The sequence below is a fragment of the Dendronephthya gigantea genome, unplaced genomic scaffold (genome assembly GCF_004324835.1).
Source record: "Dendronephthya gigantea isolate DGI-Jeju-01 unplaced genomic scaffold, DenGig_1.0 000133F, whole genome shotgun sequence".
Lineage (NCBI taxonomy): Eukaryota > Metazoa > Cnidaria > Anthozoa > Malacalcyonacea > Nephtheidae > Dendronephthya > Dendronephthya gigantea.
In genome coordinates, this window is record NW_021163143.1 from 38,198 (window position 1) to 52,511 (window position 14,314).

The window sequence follows — 14,314 nt, forward strand, 5'->3', positions numbered from 1 at the left end:
ATTGTTTCGCCATCTAGAAAAAAATACGACTGCATGTTGGCGAAATATAGTCAGATAGACCTACATTTATAAGATGAAATACCAAACTTTGAATTTTTACCTGGCAGTTCTAGAAGCTTCGTGTGAAAATCGCACTCCTCGTAGTTGTATTTCCCTTTTTTTCCCGTTTTAATTCGTATTATCGCAGTCATTTTTAATCCAAAAGGAGCAATGTCGGATGGATAAATAAAATTTGTCAAAAAAACGAAGAGCAAAAGACCCTTGGCTTTAAAATTGCATTTTTTCTGCTAAAAAATCGAATTTTCCTTATTAAAAAGTGCAAAAACACTTGCCAGAGCCTAGCGCGTGCGCATTAAAAACAGGGGGACAAGATTTGCCGCGAGTTCCACCTCTGTGTAGTACTCTGTGCCCCAGGCCTAGGTCGACCCTAAAAGTCGAGTTAAGTTCATTCATGACACGTAGGTCTGATCAGATCCTTTATAAAAGACTTTATAAAATTTTTTTACGGCTTTGGAATAATACATGCACGTGTGAAAAAATCTTTATGATCAATATCAGTTCGTTCGTTGTTGAAATGAAATGCATATAAACGCAGAATTCGTAGAAATAAACTTGTGTCAACTTCATTAACATTTACATAAAACTAATCAACTTTGATATAGATGATAAAAAGATCCCCTGGTACATTTGGCGCGCGACACTGGTAACGATTTGATTCTAATTTTTGAACCAATCCCCCAGTTTTATTATATATAAACTGAGAACGTACATATATAGGCCGTAGGATGAGCATCCAAAAGATGCTTAGAAAACGGATTCCGTTGCACCCCTCGTGAAACTACATAATTTTCACATGAATCAATAGATAAAAACTTACTTTATCAGAATCCGTCGCTCCCCAAGCGAAACAGGTGCACAATTGGGAAAACAATCCCTCCAAAGTTTGCTATATTCGCGCTTCGAAATATTCAAATCGCCATTGTTTTAGTAGCAAATGCGCATGCGCTTGTCAGCCAAACTCGCACTGCGCACGCGCATAAGCACGCACATGCTTCGAGTTATGCAAAATAATCATGGCTGAAGATATTTATAACACTCGAATATCCTCATGTTTTATTCATTTTGATGGCGTTACGGAGCAACTTTGCAAAGTTACACGCCAAAGGCTTAAGAAATTTCTTGAGTGTAGGTCCAAAATGGGCCAAACTTAAATGTCAACAAGCTGAAATAGCTAAGAAATCTTACGAAAACATCGATGACGGATCTGTCAATTCATACATGGAGAAGAACCCTAACAGCATTAACTGAGAATGGTACCATCATATGAAATGCTGGAAGAGATTTTGTGATGAAGAGAAGATCCGTAGACAACAGCGAAAGGAAGAAAAAGGAGAAGGCACTAGCTCTGAAACTGTAACTCCTACCGAAGGACTACATGTGAAAGTGGAACCAATGGAACCAAGGCGAAAAATTACACGACAATCAGTCGCAGACGTTAATAAGACCCTGCCTAAAAGAAACGAGCATGTACTTCCAGAGATATGTATTGTTTGTGGAAGAGATTCCTCTTAGTTCTCACTAGACAAGGTATGGTCATTTTGATAGATATAATTATACTAGTGCAATGTGCACTAGTAGCTGGTGCAATGTGCACTAGTAGCACAGATTCTCGAGTTGGTTTTAAAATATCTTGAATTGTGGTCAATTAAGTTTATTTAGTCTTAGGGTAAAGTAGTTTCTAATGCTACAAACATCCAACTGTGTTATTAGCAGATATTAAGTTTAATAGTTTTGTTCACACCAGGTGACTAAGAAGAGAAGAAGAACCCCACTCATGTTGGCAGAAACAATTGATGCTGGTCTTCTACGTACAGCTGCCGAGAGAAAGAATGGTGAACGGATACTCGTGTAAATCCGGGGGAAAGACTGTGTAGCACTGGAAGTCCGCTATCACAAAGTTTGCTACTGCAATCATACAAATTTTCTCACCAGAGAGACAAAGAAGCAATTGGAGACTGAAAGATCTACAGTGTACGAGAAGTCTTATGATGTCTTCTGTAAGAAAGTAATCAAGACTGAGGTCATCGCAAATAAGCAAATAAGGTACATGAAAGATTGCTGGAGAAATTTGTTATCATTGCTAAGGACACCGAGAATGTGGATGCATCTAAATATAGAGCTTTTAAACTCAAGCAACGACAGATGAAAAGTTATCCCCAACTTGTGTTTTATGTACCGAAAATGAGAAATGTTAGTGAGATTGTATATGTGGAAAATTTGGATTCTTCCGAATTGGTTGAGGAACATATGTCAAACAAGTCAGAAAACAACGATGAAGACTTTGATGAAGAGAGCTATACCGGTACCATTGATGATGATGATCTGAATTCCAACACAGAAACTGAGGGAAATTCTAAAGTCAATGAGTTACAAATTCTATACAATGCTACATTGATTCTTCGCCAAAAGGTCCAAGATATACCAAAACTGAATCTTCCTTGGCCACCATTGGCATCTGATTTGACAATAGATAATGTGCGAAAAGTGGTTCCATATGAACTTTTTAATGTATTGGCTTGGACTTGTGGATTCTCTTCAGAGCCAACTTTAAGTAAGTACGTGCCAATTGAGGGCAAGAACAGTTCCAAACTAACATCAATTGTACAAGACCTTGTGAATTTAGCATCTGGGGGAAGGAATCTTACACCCAAGAGCATAGCACTTGCCATGGCACTTAGACAACTGACAGATTCAGCCTCAGTAATTTCTCTATTGAGTGGCTTTGGACATTGCATGTCACACTCATTTGTATTGTGCCATGAAACTGCCCTTGCACAGATGAATATATCCAATGATTCTGCTATTCCTCCAGGCTTTGTTAGTGATGTTCCAACTACTCTTGCATGGGATTATGCGTTTGGCCAAGGCTATATTTAAGCGAAATATTTAACTTGTTTCTTGATTGTGTGAGTTGTATGTATATTTATATATTCTCCGTCCTGTTTGATACAGGTGGGTTTTTTACCTCACAAATTTTTATTGAATTAAGATGTTAATAAGTAGAATTATACGTTAAAACGGTATTTTGAAACAATAGCCAATAAATTGAAGTGATTTAGCATATGAGCAAGCAAAATGTACAATGTGTTTTAACAATATTTATTGTGTGTGTATTGAACTCATGTGGTAATATTTACAAAAACAAAATAATTAATCGAATAAGATAAATTAGTTTTTAAATGTATTATGGAAACGTTATTTGTACAAAATGATTAAATTATAATAGCAATCTATTTTAAAAATTACGTACATATTGGTGATAAAATTGTTATAATAACAAATATAACAGTTAAAAAACATTTAAACTATATATACCACAATGCTAATCCATATCCATTTATAACAAACGCAGACAAAATCTAACATCTATTAATGTGCAAAATCAAAAAGCTAAAAATTTATACTATAGTAAAATTCGTAGACAGTTTTAAAAAACTTGTGCTGTTATAGAGTTTAATTTGAAATCGTCAATATGTTCGTCCTTCGCGCGAAATGGCGTCGTTAATATTACAAGGTTTGATCTTTATTCTGTGATTTTATTTTGTTATTTTCACACGGGAAATCGGGGAAAACCCACAGGGAAAATCCATTTTTCCTGTCTGCGCGTGCGCAGTGCGAGTTTGGCTGACAAGCGCATGCGTATTTGCTACTAAAACAATGGCGGTTCGAATATTTCGAAGCGCGAATATAGCAAACTTTGGAGGGATTTTTTTCCCATTTGTGCACCTGTTTCGCTTGGGGAGCAACGGATTCTGATAAAGTAAGTTTTTATCTATTGATTCATGTGAAAATTATGTAGTTTCACGAGGGGTGCAACGGAATTGCATCTTTTGGATGCTCATCCTACGGCCTAATAGCTATATATTTAATTTCCCAGCTCAGATGTATATGTATTTAATTTTCCAGGTCCTATTATGGCCGTCTCTTTCTTAGACATTTCAATGAATTAGACCATGAATTTCAAATACGGTAAGTGTTTATTACATTTGAATAGCTATAGATCGTCTGTCAATTGTGGCTGGTGTAACACCGCGGAAATTGGTAAAACTGAAAAATACTTAGCCGCAATTCTCAATACTTAGGCTTCAAACTTGGTGAGAAAAAAGATTTATAGATACTACACAAAATATGTCTTGCACAAAAGATTTAAAGCTTGCACACGGCAAAAACGAATCATCTGAAGTAATAACCTTGCGTATACTTTTAGCCTCAAAATGGTGTTAATAAAATGTTAAGATGTTTATAATGAGCTGTCAAAAGATTGCATAATGCGTATTCGGAAGAAAAACCGAACTTTTTAAAGTTGTTCAATAGTTTTCTCTTTGATAGCGATACAGAAATGCACAATCTGAACCAGTGATCAGCTTTACGGATTGAAACTTCATAAACACCAATTTCTGCGGTGTTGGCTGGTGTTTGAATACCATTTTTTTTATTCTTTTTTATATTTGTTTAATATTTTGTTCTTTTTTCAGATTGAACAAAGCTTACGAGCCTGCGAATCAGTACACGAATATTTTTACTTCACCTTTTCTTGCCATTATATCAAAGTAATTTATTGAAATGTTATGTTTTAATCCTAAAATGTGATATTCCTAAAAAAAATGGGAAATTGGGAAACGACCACCGTGTTATAATAAACTCTTTCATCATAGAGGCAATGGCAGTTATACTGTACATTTCTATTATCAAATCCTGCTTATATTATTCTTTACTGTTTATCTAGGAATATAGCCTTTGTTGCGGGCTCATTTTTTGCCGTATTAACTTGTCTATCAATTTACGATCAAGATGTCTTCAGAGCTGAACACATGTTAACTACAATAGCTAGTCTAGGTAGAGTTTAATTGGTCAAATTATACTGTAACAATCAGAACAGTTATCGCGAGATTTTACTGATGAGAAGCGACTAAATCTGGTGGCCATACTGACAAGTTATTTTTACTTTTAGGTCTTCTAATAAGAATTTGTTATGCATTTATACCAGACGAGGTAAATTTGTTTAACGATGTTAACATAACTATGCGTATAACCACTGAATTTTAACTGTAGTATCACATCCAAGAACTGATTCCACGAACAACATTTACGATGCATTCCATGCATATGCTTCTTGGTGTTACTAAATCATGGTTGATAGATAAGTCCATAGTGATACTTACATTTGCACTATTGTTTTCTAGAACTTGATTTGGTGTCCTGAACAACTGTTGAGACAAGTTTTAGTTCATATTCATTATATTCCTGATGAATGGAAGACGAAAGCTCACACAAACGAAGTATGTATACTATACTTGTATTAGTATAGATGATATGCAAACCATATTATAGTGCTGTCATGGTATCCTTATATTGCGAAAAACTACCTGTACATTTTCATTTGTATCAAGGTTTTTCAAGAATTTCAACAGTTGTTTGAGTACAAAGCTGTATGTTCTTTTCTTTTTTAATCCTTTTCTAATAATACTCCACGCTCCACAAGCTACGAGATGGTGATCGATATGCTTTTTCCCAGGTTTTCGTTATTCAAGAACTTGTGAGCGCCCTGGTGACACCATTCTTGCTGTGTTTTAGTATAAGATACAAAGCTCTCGATATTGTTGATTTTTTTCGGAATTTTACTGTGGAGGTTGTTGGCGTAGGAGATGTTTGTTCATTTGCTCAGATGGATGTACGAAAACATGGAAATCCAGAAGTAAGAGGCCGTTCGCACGATCCCGCCTAGCTGCGATTATATGGAAAACGTGAAATGATTTTGAGGTATTGAAAGAAGCAAATACTAACAACAGCCTTATCATCAACCGAAACTGGCGAAACATATTCCTCATAAGCTCTGTATGATTTGATTTTCTACTTCTTTCAATATTTCAAAGTCACTTCACGTCTTCTTCGATCTCGGGTAACGTCCTGTACTAGCTGTCAAGTTTTGGGATAAATTGCTTTGTTTACTTCATTAACTAGTGGATGTCCCATGGTTTGACAGCTGCCAGTCAATATGAGCAAGCAGAAAATGGCAAAACAGAACTATCCTTACTTCAATTCTCGGTAATAAAGTTGAATAAAACAAAGTGAAATTAAATCCTGGATAAACAAATAGTTTAATTTTACCTAAAATTACAGATAAAAAACCCTCAATGGAAACCTCCACAATCACAAATTCAGTTCATGAGCACAATCAAAGAAAATGGTAGGGCCTTCATAGACAGTATTTTTGTTTTTACGGTTTATAAATTCACTTTGGTCATTCGCGTACCATTTGATTGACCTAAATTCTCTCCACAGCTGCCAAAGATTCGTATCCAAGCTTACAAACAAGTCTTTCTGGACGAAACAACGAAAGCATGCAGACATCTCGAATCCAAGTAAGCCGAGTTTTCAACGAAAATATGAATTAGGTGTAGTATAAAACAATATACGAAAACAGCAAGGGGCTTGCTTCGAGTTTATAGGTGAAAACAAGGCTGATCAGCTTATATTCTGCCAAAACAAGGCTTGTTAAAATGTTCCTCTATTAAAAACGATATATTAGATATAAATATTTCTTTAGACTATATCTCTTTAGAGTATGATTTTACATGCAAGAGAAGATCTCGAATGCAAATTTTGCGTGATCGAACAGGCCTGCTTTTTTCGAATGGTCAATTGCATGCTGTTTCTTTTTGACCAAAAGCTTATTTACACAATGGAATGTTTACGGTATTTTTAATCATCAGTCTACAGGTCTGCCATCCTTGGCACCAGTGGCTTCATTACCACATGTTTCACAGTCATTCATGTCTACCAGTCACGGTAGTGTGGATCACACCGGGGTTCAGGAAAGATTAAGACTGGAAGAAGAAATGAATTCAAGTATGCTCTATATGCATCAGGTATGACAAATCACATTTCCCTCAAATTTCGTCCGCTTCATTTTGCATTTAAGATAGGTGCTTAACAATGCGAGTTTTAATTTTTGTACTCACATTCTCTCCGTGAAAGACGGCTGATATTGCTATATAGGATTATATATGAAGAATTGTTTTGCGAAATTGTGATTCATGATTAAATTATTACCGTTGTGATGAGAAGAATTGATTTGTTAATTTTTTTAGCTTCATGATCGAGGTGATAATTCCGAGTCTTCTCAGCAAGCTACTGCAGCCAGTGTTGTTATTCAGACTACGAACCAAAGTTCATTTGGTGAAGGGTCAACGTCTGAGGAGAATCAGCCGAGGTAAATTATTACGGTCTACCACAGAATAACTGAATAGATTTCAATAAAGTCGGCTTCTCGAAGTTCACAAGTGGGCGGGCAGATATTTTTGTGAGCGCGAATATATCTGAATATGCTCCCAGTCTAATGTATACATTACGAGATAGACATACGAGATAGATTATTAATTTATCAGTGGTCCAGTTTGATCAAAATAAATTTATATTCTTAGCAGCCCACAAGACCACCAAGTGTGAACAATATAGGAATACTGGATTATACAAACCTGGAAAATAACCAGAATTATAACTGTAGGGATCTTTTACATTATTTAAAATAATAATCTAACAAACAATTGACTGTATGATGATGTTAGGCCACTTTGTAAATACTGTTGATTTCATTTTAACCATGGTTTTTCATATAATACATATAATCCAACAGATAACCATTTACGTTTATAAGACATATCAAGGCATGAATTAGCTATTACTGTCTCGTTGCATTCAACCTTCTGAAAAATATTTCCACTTTAATTGTCCCAACTCGATCTGCTGTCAACTGCACACGTTAGCAACAGACTGAAGTCCATATCAATATAGCAAATGGTTTAGTAATACCCGAGCTAGTACAAGCATAGTTGCAATAATTTTTTGGACGTTGTTCAACTTACGGTAGTCTAAAGGAAAACGCGGAATGAAAGAAACTGTTCCTTTAAATTTCCAAGAAAGATTGTAACGATTGTTTTTGTACACTTGGTGAAAATTCCCTAAAATACTTCTACGCTCTAAACCTTGGGATGTCAGTCACGATAAGAATCTCTGTATGAAGTCGATGTAAACTTGTTTATGTTGAGAGGAAGCTGGAACGAAATGACCTAAATAATGAAAGGTACATTAAACTGATGAAAATGGTCTGCATTTTAACAACAACAACCCAGTGGCATGGAAACTGACCTCCAGGATGACAATGTGTCACAGGATTGTCAAAATATTCCACCAATTTCACACTATTTTCTATATAAGTTAAAGTGTAAGCATTGTTTCTCTATTGAAGCGTATTATTACCATATTAGGCGCGTACTTTAATTACAATATTCATGTCTACCTTTTGGTATGACTTGATCAGTTTCACCATAAACGTGAAGGGTTGGACATTTGATAAGGTTTTCATAAAACACGTCATGTTGTGTGGATTTTGATGTGAAGCCAGCAACCATTATTGCAAATTTGAAATTTATTATTGAACCTTGTGTATAATGAAAGAAATTATATGATTGGTGATTTAGCAATGTATATAACAAAGATTGCATTATCTCTCCTAATTTCCCTGGACCAGAAAAGCAAATATGCACCTAGAATGCGTGCTTCTTCAGGTAATCAGTATACAAGAAAAAATGATATATGATATTGGGATTTGTCTGAGGTTAGTCTACTGGGAATATGCAGTTAAATTCGCGCTTAAAGTGGCCAATATGTGATAAGACGACCTGTTTATATCGGTGTCCATCACAATCAGACAATCTAGTTCTGGAAACCATTCATTTGGAATACTAAAGCCAGAGTAGATTCAGGTTGTTACTTGTTATAAACCAAGGGTATTTTGTTGCCCAAGAACAAATATCCTGGACAAGCGATTGGCCAATTGTTGCTAGATATTGTAATTGATATTGTAATGCTGACGTTTCCCGTTACACAGCTGAATCAGTTGGTGAGTATTTTTTACGCCGTTGATATGCCGAACGAAAACTTATTGGAGCACGCATCCTGGTCCAGGCCCCAGAGAAGTAATTCGCGTCATAAATGCAGCCATAAATACCCAGATGGAAGCTAAGTTATTAGTTATCTACCTTTCTCCTCGTTCATCGCGCACAAAAGTGACGTTAGAGAAGCTCCTTGACTGAATGAGAAGATTCCTAAAAAGATGCCTTTTGAATCACGGATTCTGTCTTTCTATTCGAAATAATAATTGCATGATTTTCTTACTATAATCGCTGTTCATTTTATACGTCATGCATCGTTATACTATAGAATCGATTAATCTAAAGAAGATGCATTGCATGGTTACCCATACACAAACAGTATCATGGATTCACGGTCAGAACAGGCAGTCCTAAACAAGTCTCATATAGTCTCATATTGTAATGAATTCATTTGGCTGTGCTTTTCAAACAACTTTTTGTGGTAATCACTTTATAAGTTGAGCATCTAATGGTGTTCAGTATGCATTCAATTAAACATATATATTAAAAGGCATGAAGGAATATTTTATGATTAGCCATTTACAATACAAGGTTCCTTAGGTTACAAAGCCCTAGAACCAAGCAAATAACAGACTTAAAAGCCTTTTAAAAGTAAAATATCCGACTTTATTGTCGCATTATAAATGTACCCATTACAGATATACCAATCTCAACAAAAACCTAGATGAAAAAATTGAAAAATAGCTAGACTGCTTACCATCAAATGGACCCTAAAGGAAAAAACAAGGGGTGTAAACTGTAAAGTAAAGGTGAATATATGTCAGAATATTTAAACTTCATTGGTGTCTGCCAACCATGATTCATAAATGACAAGGTAGTTACACAACAACTGACAAACCTGCTTTTGAAAAACATCCTGCATAAAGTTGATTGTTGTTTCATATCCTTTACAATAACTTGACTTTGTTAATGGGTCATAAGTATTCTCTTGTGTAGAAAACCACCAACCATATTGTTCTAGATCAAAATGCAACATAGTTTTAGCACAGTGCTGGTAACAAATGTAGCATAATATATTGGTTCAAACAAATAGGTGTAGAGATACCTTCATCCTCCACATTTGGTATCTTATTCGGGGCAGTAATATACACTGTGGGAAAAACAAGGAATATTTGATCAAACAATATATCCAGACTCCATTATAGACTAGATATATTAACAACCAATATTTTAAATTGTGCGTCAGACACATGCATAGCTTCTGATATGGAGCAATGAAAGGAAACTGTAAATATAGTTACCAAATTCGAGAGGAAGTTTCTTTAGGCCTTTCCTAAACGATCCTGTTTTATCTCGGAAAATTTTTCCACTTTGCCTGCATTAATTAATAAACATAATTTGAAAAGGTATAGAAAAAGGTTCGAATTTGTGGAAATGCAATATGTACTTTGAAATTAAAGTATTCATACCTATATCCATGAATACATAAGATCTGAAAGTATTTGAATGATAGAAAAATAAATTCTATAGCTAATAGTAATATAGCTAACTTACTGTATACTATATACGCATACCTACCCTCAAAACATCCTGTACTCCCTCCGCCATACTTTTGAATTTTATTTCCCCCGTCCCAGAAAATACTAGTTTACCTTGTTGGGTAGCAAATGCTACCTCAAGTACAACTCAAGTATATGTGTTTACTTTTTGAATTAACGTCACTAAACACTATTCCATGTTCGTTTAGAGCCATAGCGGACCAATATGGCATTAAAATTTAGTTAGTACATCATAAAGATGAGCCTTCGTCCTCCAACAGACCTCTATTCAAAGTTCATCCGAGCATAATAAGTACGGGCAACTTTTTGAACTTTAGTAGCAAATTTTTAGGTTAGGCTTTTAGGAAATGACTTTCTAGTTTTATTGAGAATGGTTTTAGGATTTTAGGAGCGCAATCAGGGTCAACCAACTGTATATTAAGTGTTGAGAAATTATCTATATACCCATGCATGGTGCATACGAAAATACATGTACGCTTAACGTACCTATTTTTTCATTTGGAAGTGACGTGTTCAAGATGGCGGAAAAGATAGATCTTGTTGTGTTCGATCTTGCTGGAACAACTGTAGATGATACAATAGACGGTTTACCTTTAGTCACTGTTGCAATGATTGAAGCCTTTGCCTGCCACGGAATTAAAATCAATCATGACCAAGTGAATAAAGTGAGAGGAATGGACAAAAGACGTGCTGTGCAGTGTCTGTTGAAAGAATTTGAAGAAGTGGAGTTGAATAATTGTCTCATTACTTCTAAATGTGCAAACATTACAAATAAAACTAGGTTAGATTCTTTAGATGATATATTTAAGGATTTTAAATTGGCCCTAAATTCTCATTTGATAAATATTAATAAAGAAATCCCTGGAACGACGACAACATTTCATTGGCTAAAAAAGAGAGGAATCAAACTTGCGGTTGGCAGTGGATTTCCACATGATGTTGTGTTAGCTTTAGTTGAAAAGTTAGGTTGGAAAGATTTGGTTGAATATGTTTCAAGTGCAGAACAGGAGGGTCATGGTCGACCACATCCATCTCTAATACATTCAGCAATGAAGCATTGTTCAATAACTAACAAGAGAAGTGTTTGGAAGGTGGGGGATACAGTGATGGATATAGAAGAAGGAAGAAATGCAGGGTGTTGGACAGTTGCTGTTCAGACAGGAACACAGACAGAAACAATGCTAAAGCAGAGTAACCCAGACTACATGATAAACAGTGTTGCAGACTTGCCACAGCTGTTTGAAAAGGTCATGGCTATACATATGACAAAAATCTAGCAATATTCATTGACATTGAACATTTTCATGGCTATGCCATATTAGATACATGCTCTTCCAATACCATACTAGTTTGTATTTGATTCCGATTTTGATTTCTAGTATTTACTAATAATATCTTTGAAGATTTGACAAACGTTGTAATCACTGCCTTTGGATCCCTGGTACTTTAAGTGGGTGAAATCATCCCGTTCCCTTGTTCTCGAGCAAATTGCCCCTCCTCAGGACGGTCCTGGGTGCTCATAGATATGCCATGCAGATATACGGCACGCCCTGCAAAAGTACGGAGAAATGAATAATTGCAACAATTCAAAATGATTATAGTCCGAAGTAAATTTGCAAAATCTTTTCTTCGTGAATAGAAATAAAATTCGGGCCACCTGCGAAGGAAAATAGTCCCTACAGACCCTTGGCATTGGTTTGGCTTTACAACATAACATCAACCGCAAGAAAAAATAGTGCATTATGTTCAAATATAAAGTAACTGCTCAGACAAATTATGGCCGAAAGATCTAAGCAAAATATGCCTTTAATGTGACTTCAAATTAGCCGTTTGCGGTTTGCCGTATTGGTTAAGCAAAAGCTCCTATTATGTTTTATACTAAGTGCAAAAGCGTGTGGTCCCTCTTTAGCCTTGCTTTTTGTAGTTATCTTATCTCTCCACAAGCAATATGGGCATATTTTTTATTGAACCAAAACAGTAACAATTTTTTTCATTAGAAGCTAAAGGAACAGATTGCACAAAATTTTGTAGTACCGTGGTGAACATCAAGCTCCCCGAAAGAAAGTTGAAGAAAAACGTTGTCCCACGCTCGCTACGGCAGGAATTAAAATAAAAACCCGGAAACTAAATATAAGACATTTTAATATATTCATCTTTTAATTTACATATGATATATATTTATGAACTAAAGTAACCTAATGTTTCTTTATTTTTCAACAATTTCGCACAGTATTAAAATTTAATTACTTCTGTCTGTTTGTAATGCCTATACGATCACTAAAATCTTATGCATACTGTCTATATAGGCTAACTTGAAATTAGTATTTAGACCAAATTCTACATCATTTTTATGAAGACACATTCAAACGTGTCGTTATTTGTCTCCAAAAACTCCATGGTACATGAAAAACGGTTGACTTTCACAATTACATCTCCCGCCAAAGGAACGTCTTTCATTTGAGAAAACAGTCGCATGTTTCCACAAAGACTGATCTTTGCGTGAATAGTGACCATGTTTTTCTCCATGGTAACACCTGTAATTTGCTGTTGTTTGTTCACACTGTTCACGGAAAATCTTCCCATAGTCTTTCCCTTAGTATCCATGACTTGAAAGGCTTCGGTGCCTGATAAAATTTCGGGCGAAAACACAAAACCAGCTTCGTGACTATCCGACCAAAAGAAGTTATCATTTTCAAGAATATCATCACTTTCAAATGTGATTCTTTTACCGTATCCTTTGCCGATCGATTCAAGTTTCAACGCCTTTCCGCCGAACAGATAATCAGTTGTACCACCGAAGCGAACGCGATATCTGAAGCCGGGTAAAATATGGCTGTGGATGTGCGTACCAATTACCGGCAATTCATGATCTTCGTGTTCTTTTATTGAAAATTGCACTGCCATTGGACTATCAGTTGACGTACTCTCTCTGGGAGTACCAAAGTTAAAAGTCCTGCTTCCCAGCGCTTGGGGTTTTGGTAGAAAACTGGTGGCAAGGGACATATTTGATTGCGACTAATGATTGCCGTTGATCGACCTTTTTGTCTTACAAATGTGAATATATGAATGGCCTTCACAACTTATGAACATAAACAAACTGTACTTTTTGCGTCTTATGATTGTGGAATTTGATTGGTCCATTTCGTTGAAGCGTGCAGGTTATCATATTGAAGAACTATTATGATTGGCTAATGTTCGTTTTCACGTGCTTCAAAGATGGCCATTTTAATAGAGGCCAAAGTCCATCCACTGCGATCCACTGCACGTGCATTTTTTTGTTATGATCTAGCAAACCGGTATTGGATTACTAAGCTTAACAAAAATAAAGTATTTTCCTTTCCAACTCCAAGATTTTGTTTCGACTAGATTTTAGTCATCATCAGGACGAATCTAGTCGAACCAGGCTCGTACCCAGGCGCTTTAGTAGTAAAATATATTATGTTGCATCCAGCTATTGTATAGAGGTCAGCTGAAAGAAAGCAAGCGCGCGGGGGTGTTTGGGAACCACCCCAAGCACCCACGCGCGCTCGATTCTTTTACTTGAACTCACTGAGCTCTATATATGAATGCAACGTTATATTTTTCCACTAAAGCGCCTGGGTACGAGGCTGTAGATTCACTAAACGTACTTCAAAATGTTATTCGGAATTAGTGTGGCAGACTGGCAGATTAAGTTATGGAACCACTGAGTATTTTAATAAATTTAAAAGAACAGTAATATACTATAGTCTTTGCCGATCAGTTCAAATTTCAATGCCTTTCCGCCAAACAGATACATCGACAGATTATTTGTATAAACAC

General features: G+C 35.8%; 5 protein-coding genes across 6 annotated transcripts; 3 read left to right on the top strand and 2 right to left on the bottom strand.

The window, feature by feature from the left end:
* The first annotated feature begins 643 nt into the window (after positions 1–643).
* On the top strand, positions 644–7,657 carry LOC114536304 (autophagy-related protein 9A-like). Of its 2 annotated transcripts, none has more exons than XM_028557639.1 (14): positions 644–703; positions 3,967–4,029; positions 4,536–4,610; positions 4,787–4,896; positions 5,012–5,052; positions 5,244–5,339; positions 5,451–5,489; positions 5,576–5,755; positions 6,022–6,105; positions 6,181–6,247; positions 6,343–6,422; positions 6,774–6,929; positions 7,152–7,273; positions 7,488–7,657. In XM_028557639.1, the coding sequence occupies exons 1-14, from the start codon at positions 663–665 to the stop codon at positions 7,507–7,509; spliced, it is 1,176 nt and encodes a 391-aa protein (XP_028413440.1). In that variant the 5' UTR covers positions 644–662; the 3' UTR covers positions 7,510–7,657. The 2 variants fall into 2 exon arrangements, with proteins under 2 accessions (XP_028413440.1, XP_028413439.1); XM_028557638.1 differs by having other exon boundaries at positions 7,485–7,655.
* On the top strand, positions 981–3,158 carry LOC114536305. The gene is made up of 2 exons (XM_028557641.1): positions 981–1,587; positions 1,805–3,158. The coding sequence occupies exon 2, from the start codon at positions 2,203–2,205 to the stop codon at positions 2,935–2,937; it is 735 nt and encodes a 244-aa protein (XP_028413442.1). The 5' UTR covers positions 981–1,587; positions 1,805–2,202; the 3' UTR covers positions 2,938–3,158.
* On the bottom strand, positions 7,622–10,585 carry LOC114536306 (esterase OVCA2-like). The gene is made up of 10 exons (XM_028557642.1): positions 10,533–10,585; positions 10,424–10,446; positions 10,256–10,329; positions 10,060–10,104; positions 9,853–9,971; positions 9,712–9,724; positions 9,102–9,167; positions 8,360–8,500; positions 8,209–8,268; positions 7,622–8,129 (listed from the first exon to the last, which is right to left on the bottom strand). The coding sequence occupies exons 1-10, from the start codon at positions 10,560–10,562 to the stop codon at positions 8,059–8,061; spliced, it is 642 nt and encodes a 213-aa protein (XP_028413443.1). The 5' UTR covers positions 10,563–10,585; the 3' UTR covers positions 7,622–8,058.
* A 445-nt stretch (positions 10,586–11,030) lies between these two features.
* LOC114536333 (phosphonoacetaldehyde hydrolase-like) lies at positions 11,031–11,875 on the top strand. The gene has a single exon (XM_028557691.1). It carries the CDS (start codon positions 11,032–11,034, stop codon positions 11,788–11,790), a length of 759 nt encoding a protein of 252 aa, XP_028413492.1. The 5' UTR covers position 11,031; the 3' UTR covers positions 11,791–11,875.
* Positions 11,876–12,713: 838 nt separating this feature from the next.
* Positions 12,714–13,580, bottom strand: LOC114536259. Its single transcript, XM_028557586.1, has one exon. It carries the CDS (start codon positions 13,514–13,516, stop codon positions 12,851–12,853), a length of 666 nt encoding a protein of 221 aa, XP_028413387.1. The 5' UTR covers positions 13,517–13,580; the 3' UTR covers positions 12,714–12,850.
* Positions 13,581–14,314: the final 734 nt, after the last annotated feature.

Excerpts from the sequence above, each read along its gene's own strand:
- LOC114536304 (XM_028557638.1), top strand. The coding sequence starts at position 663 with ATGATAAAAAGATCCCCTGGTACATTTGGCGCGCGACACTG. Across the intron at positions 4,897-5,011 it reads AACTACAATAGCTAGTCTAG|GTCTTCTAATAAGAATTTGT; the intron begins GTAGAGTTTAAT and ends TTTTACTTTTAG. Across the intron at positions 7,274-7,484 it reads TCTGAGGAGAATCAGCCGAG|CAGCCCACAAGACCACCAAG; the intron begins GTAAATTATTAC and ends TTATATTCTTAG.
- LOC114536305 (XM_028557641.1), top strand. The coding sequence starts at position 2,203 with ATGAAAAGTTATCCCCAACTTGTGTTTTATGTACCGAAAATGAGAAAT.
- LOC114536306 (XM_028557642.1), bottom strand. The coding sequence starts at position 10,562 with ATGGCGGAGGGAGTACAGGATGTTTTGAGG. Across the intron at positions 10,105-10,255 it reads GAAACTTCCTCTCGAATTTG|TGTATATTACTGCCCCGAAT; the intron begins GTAACTATATTT and ends TTTTTCCCACAG. Across the intron at positions 8,130-8,208 it reads GACACATTGTCATCCTGGAG|GTCATTTCGTTCCAGCTTCC; the intron begins GTCAGTTTCCAT and ends TTCATTATTTAG.
- LOC114536333 (XM_028557691.1), top strand. The coding sequence starts at position 11,032 with ATGGCGGAAAAGATAGATCTTGTTGTGTTCGATCTTGCTGGAACAACT.
- LOC114536259 (XM_028557586.1), bottom strand. The coding sequence starts at position 13,516 with ATGTCCCTTGCCACCAGTTTTCTACCAAAACCCCAAGCGCTGGGAAGC.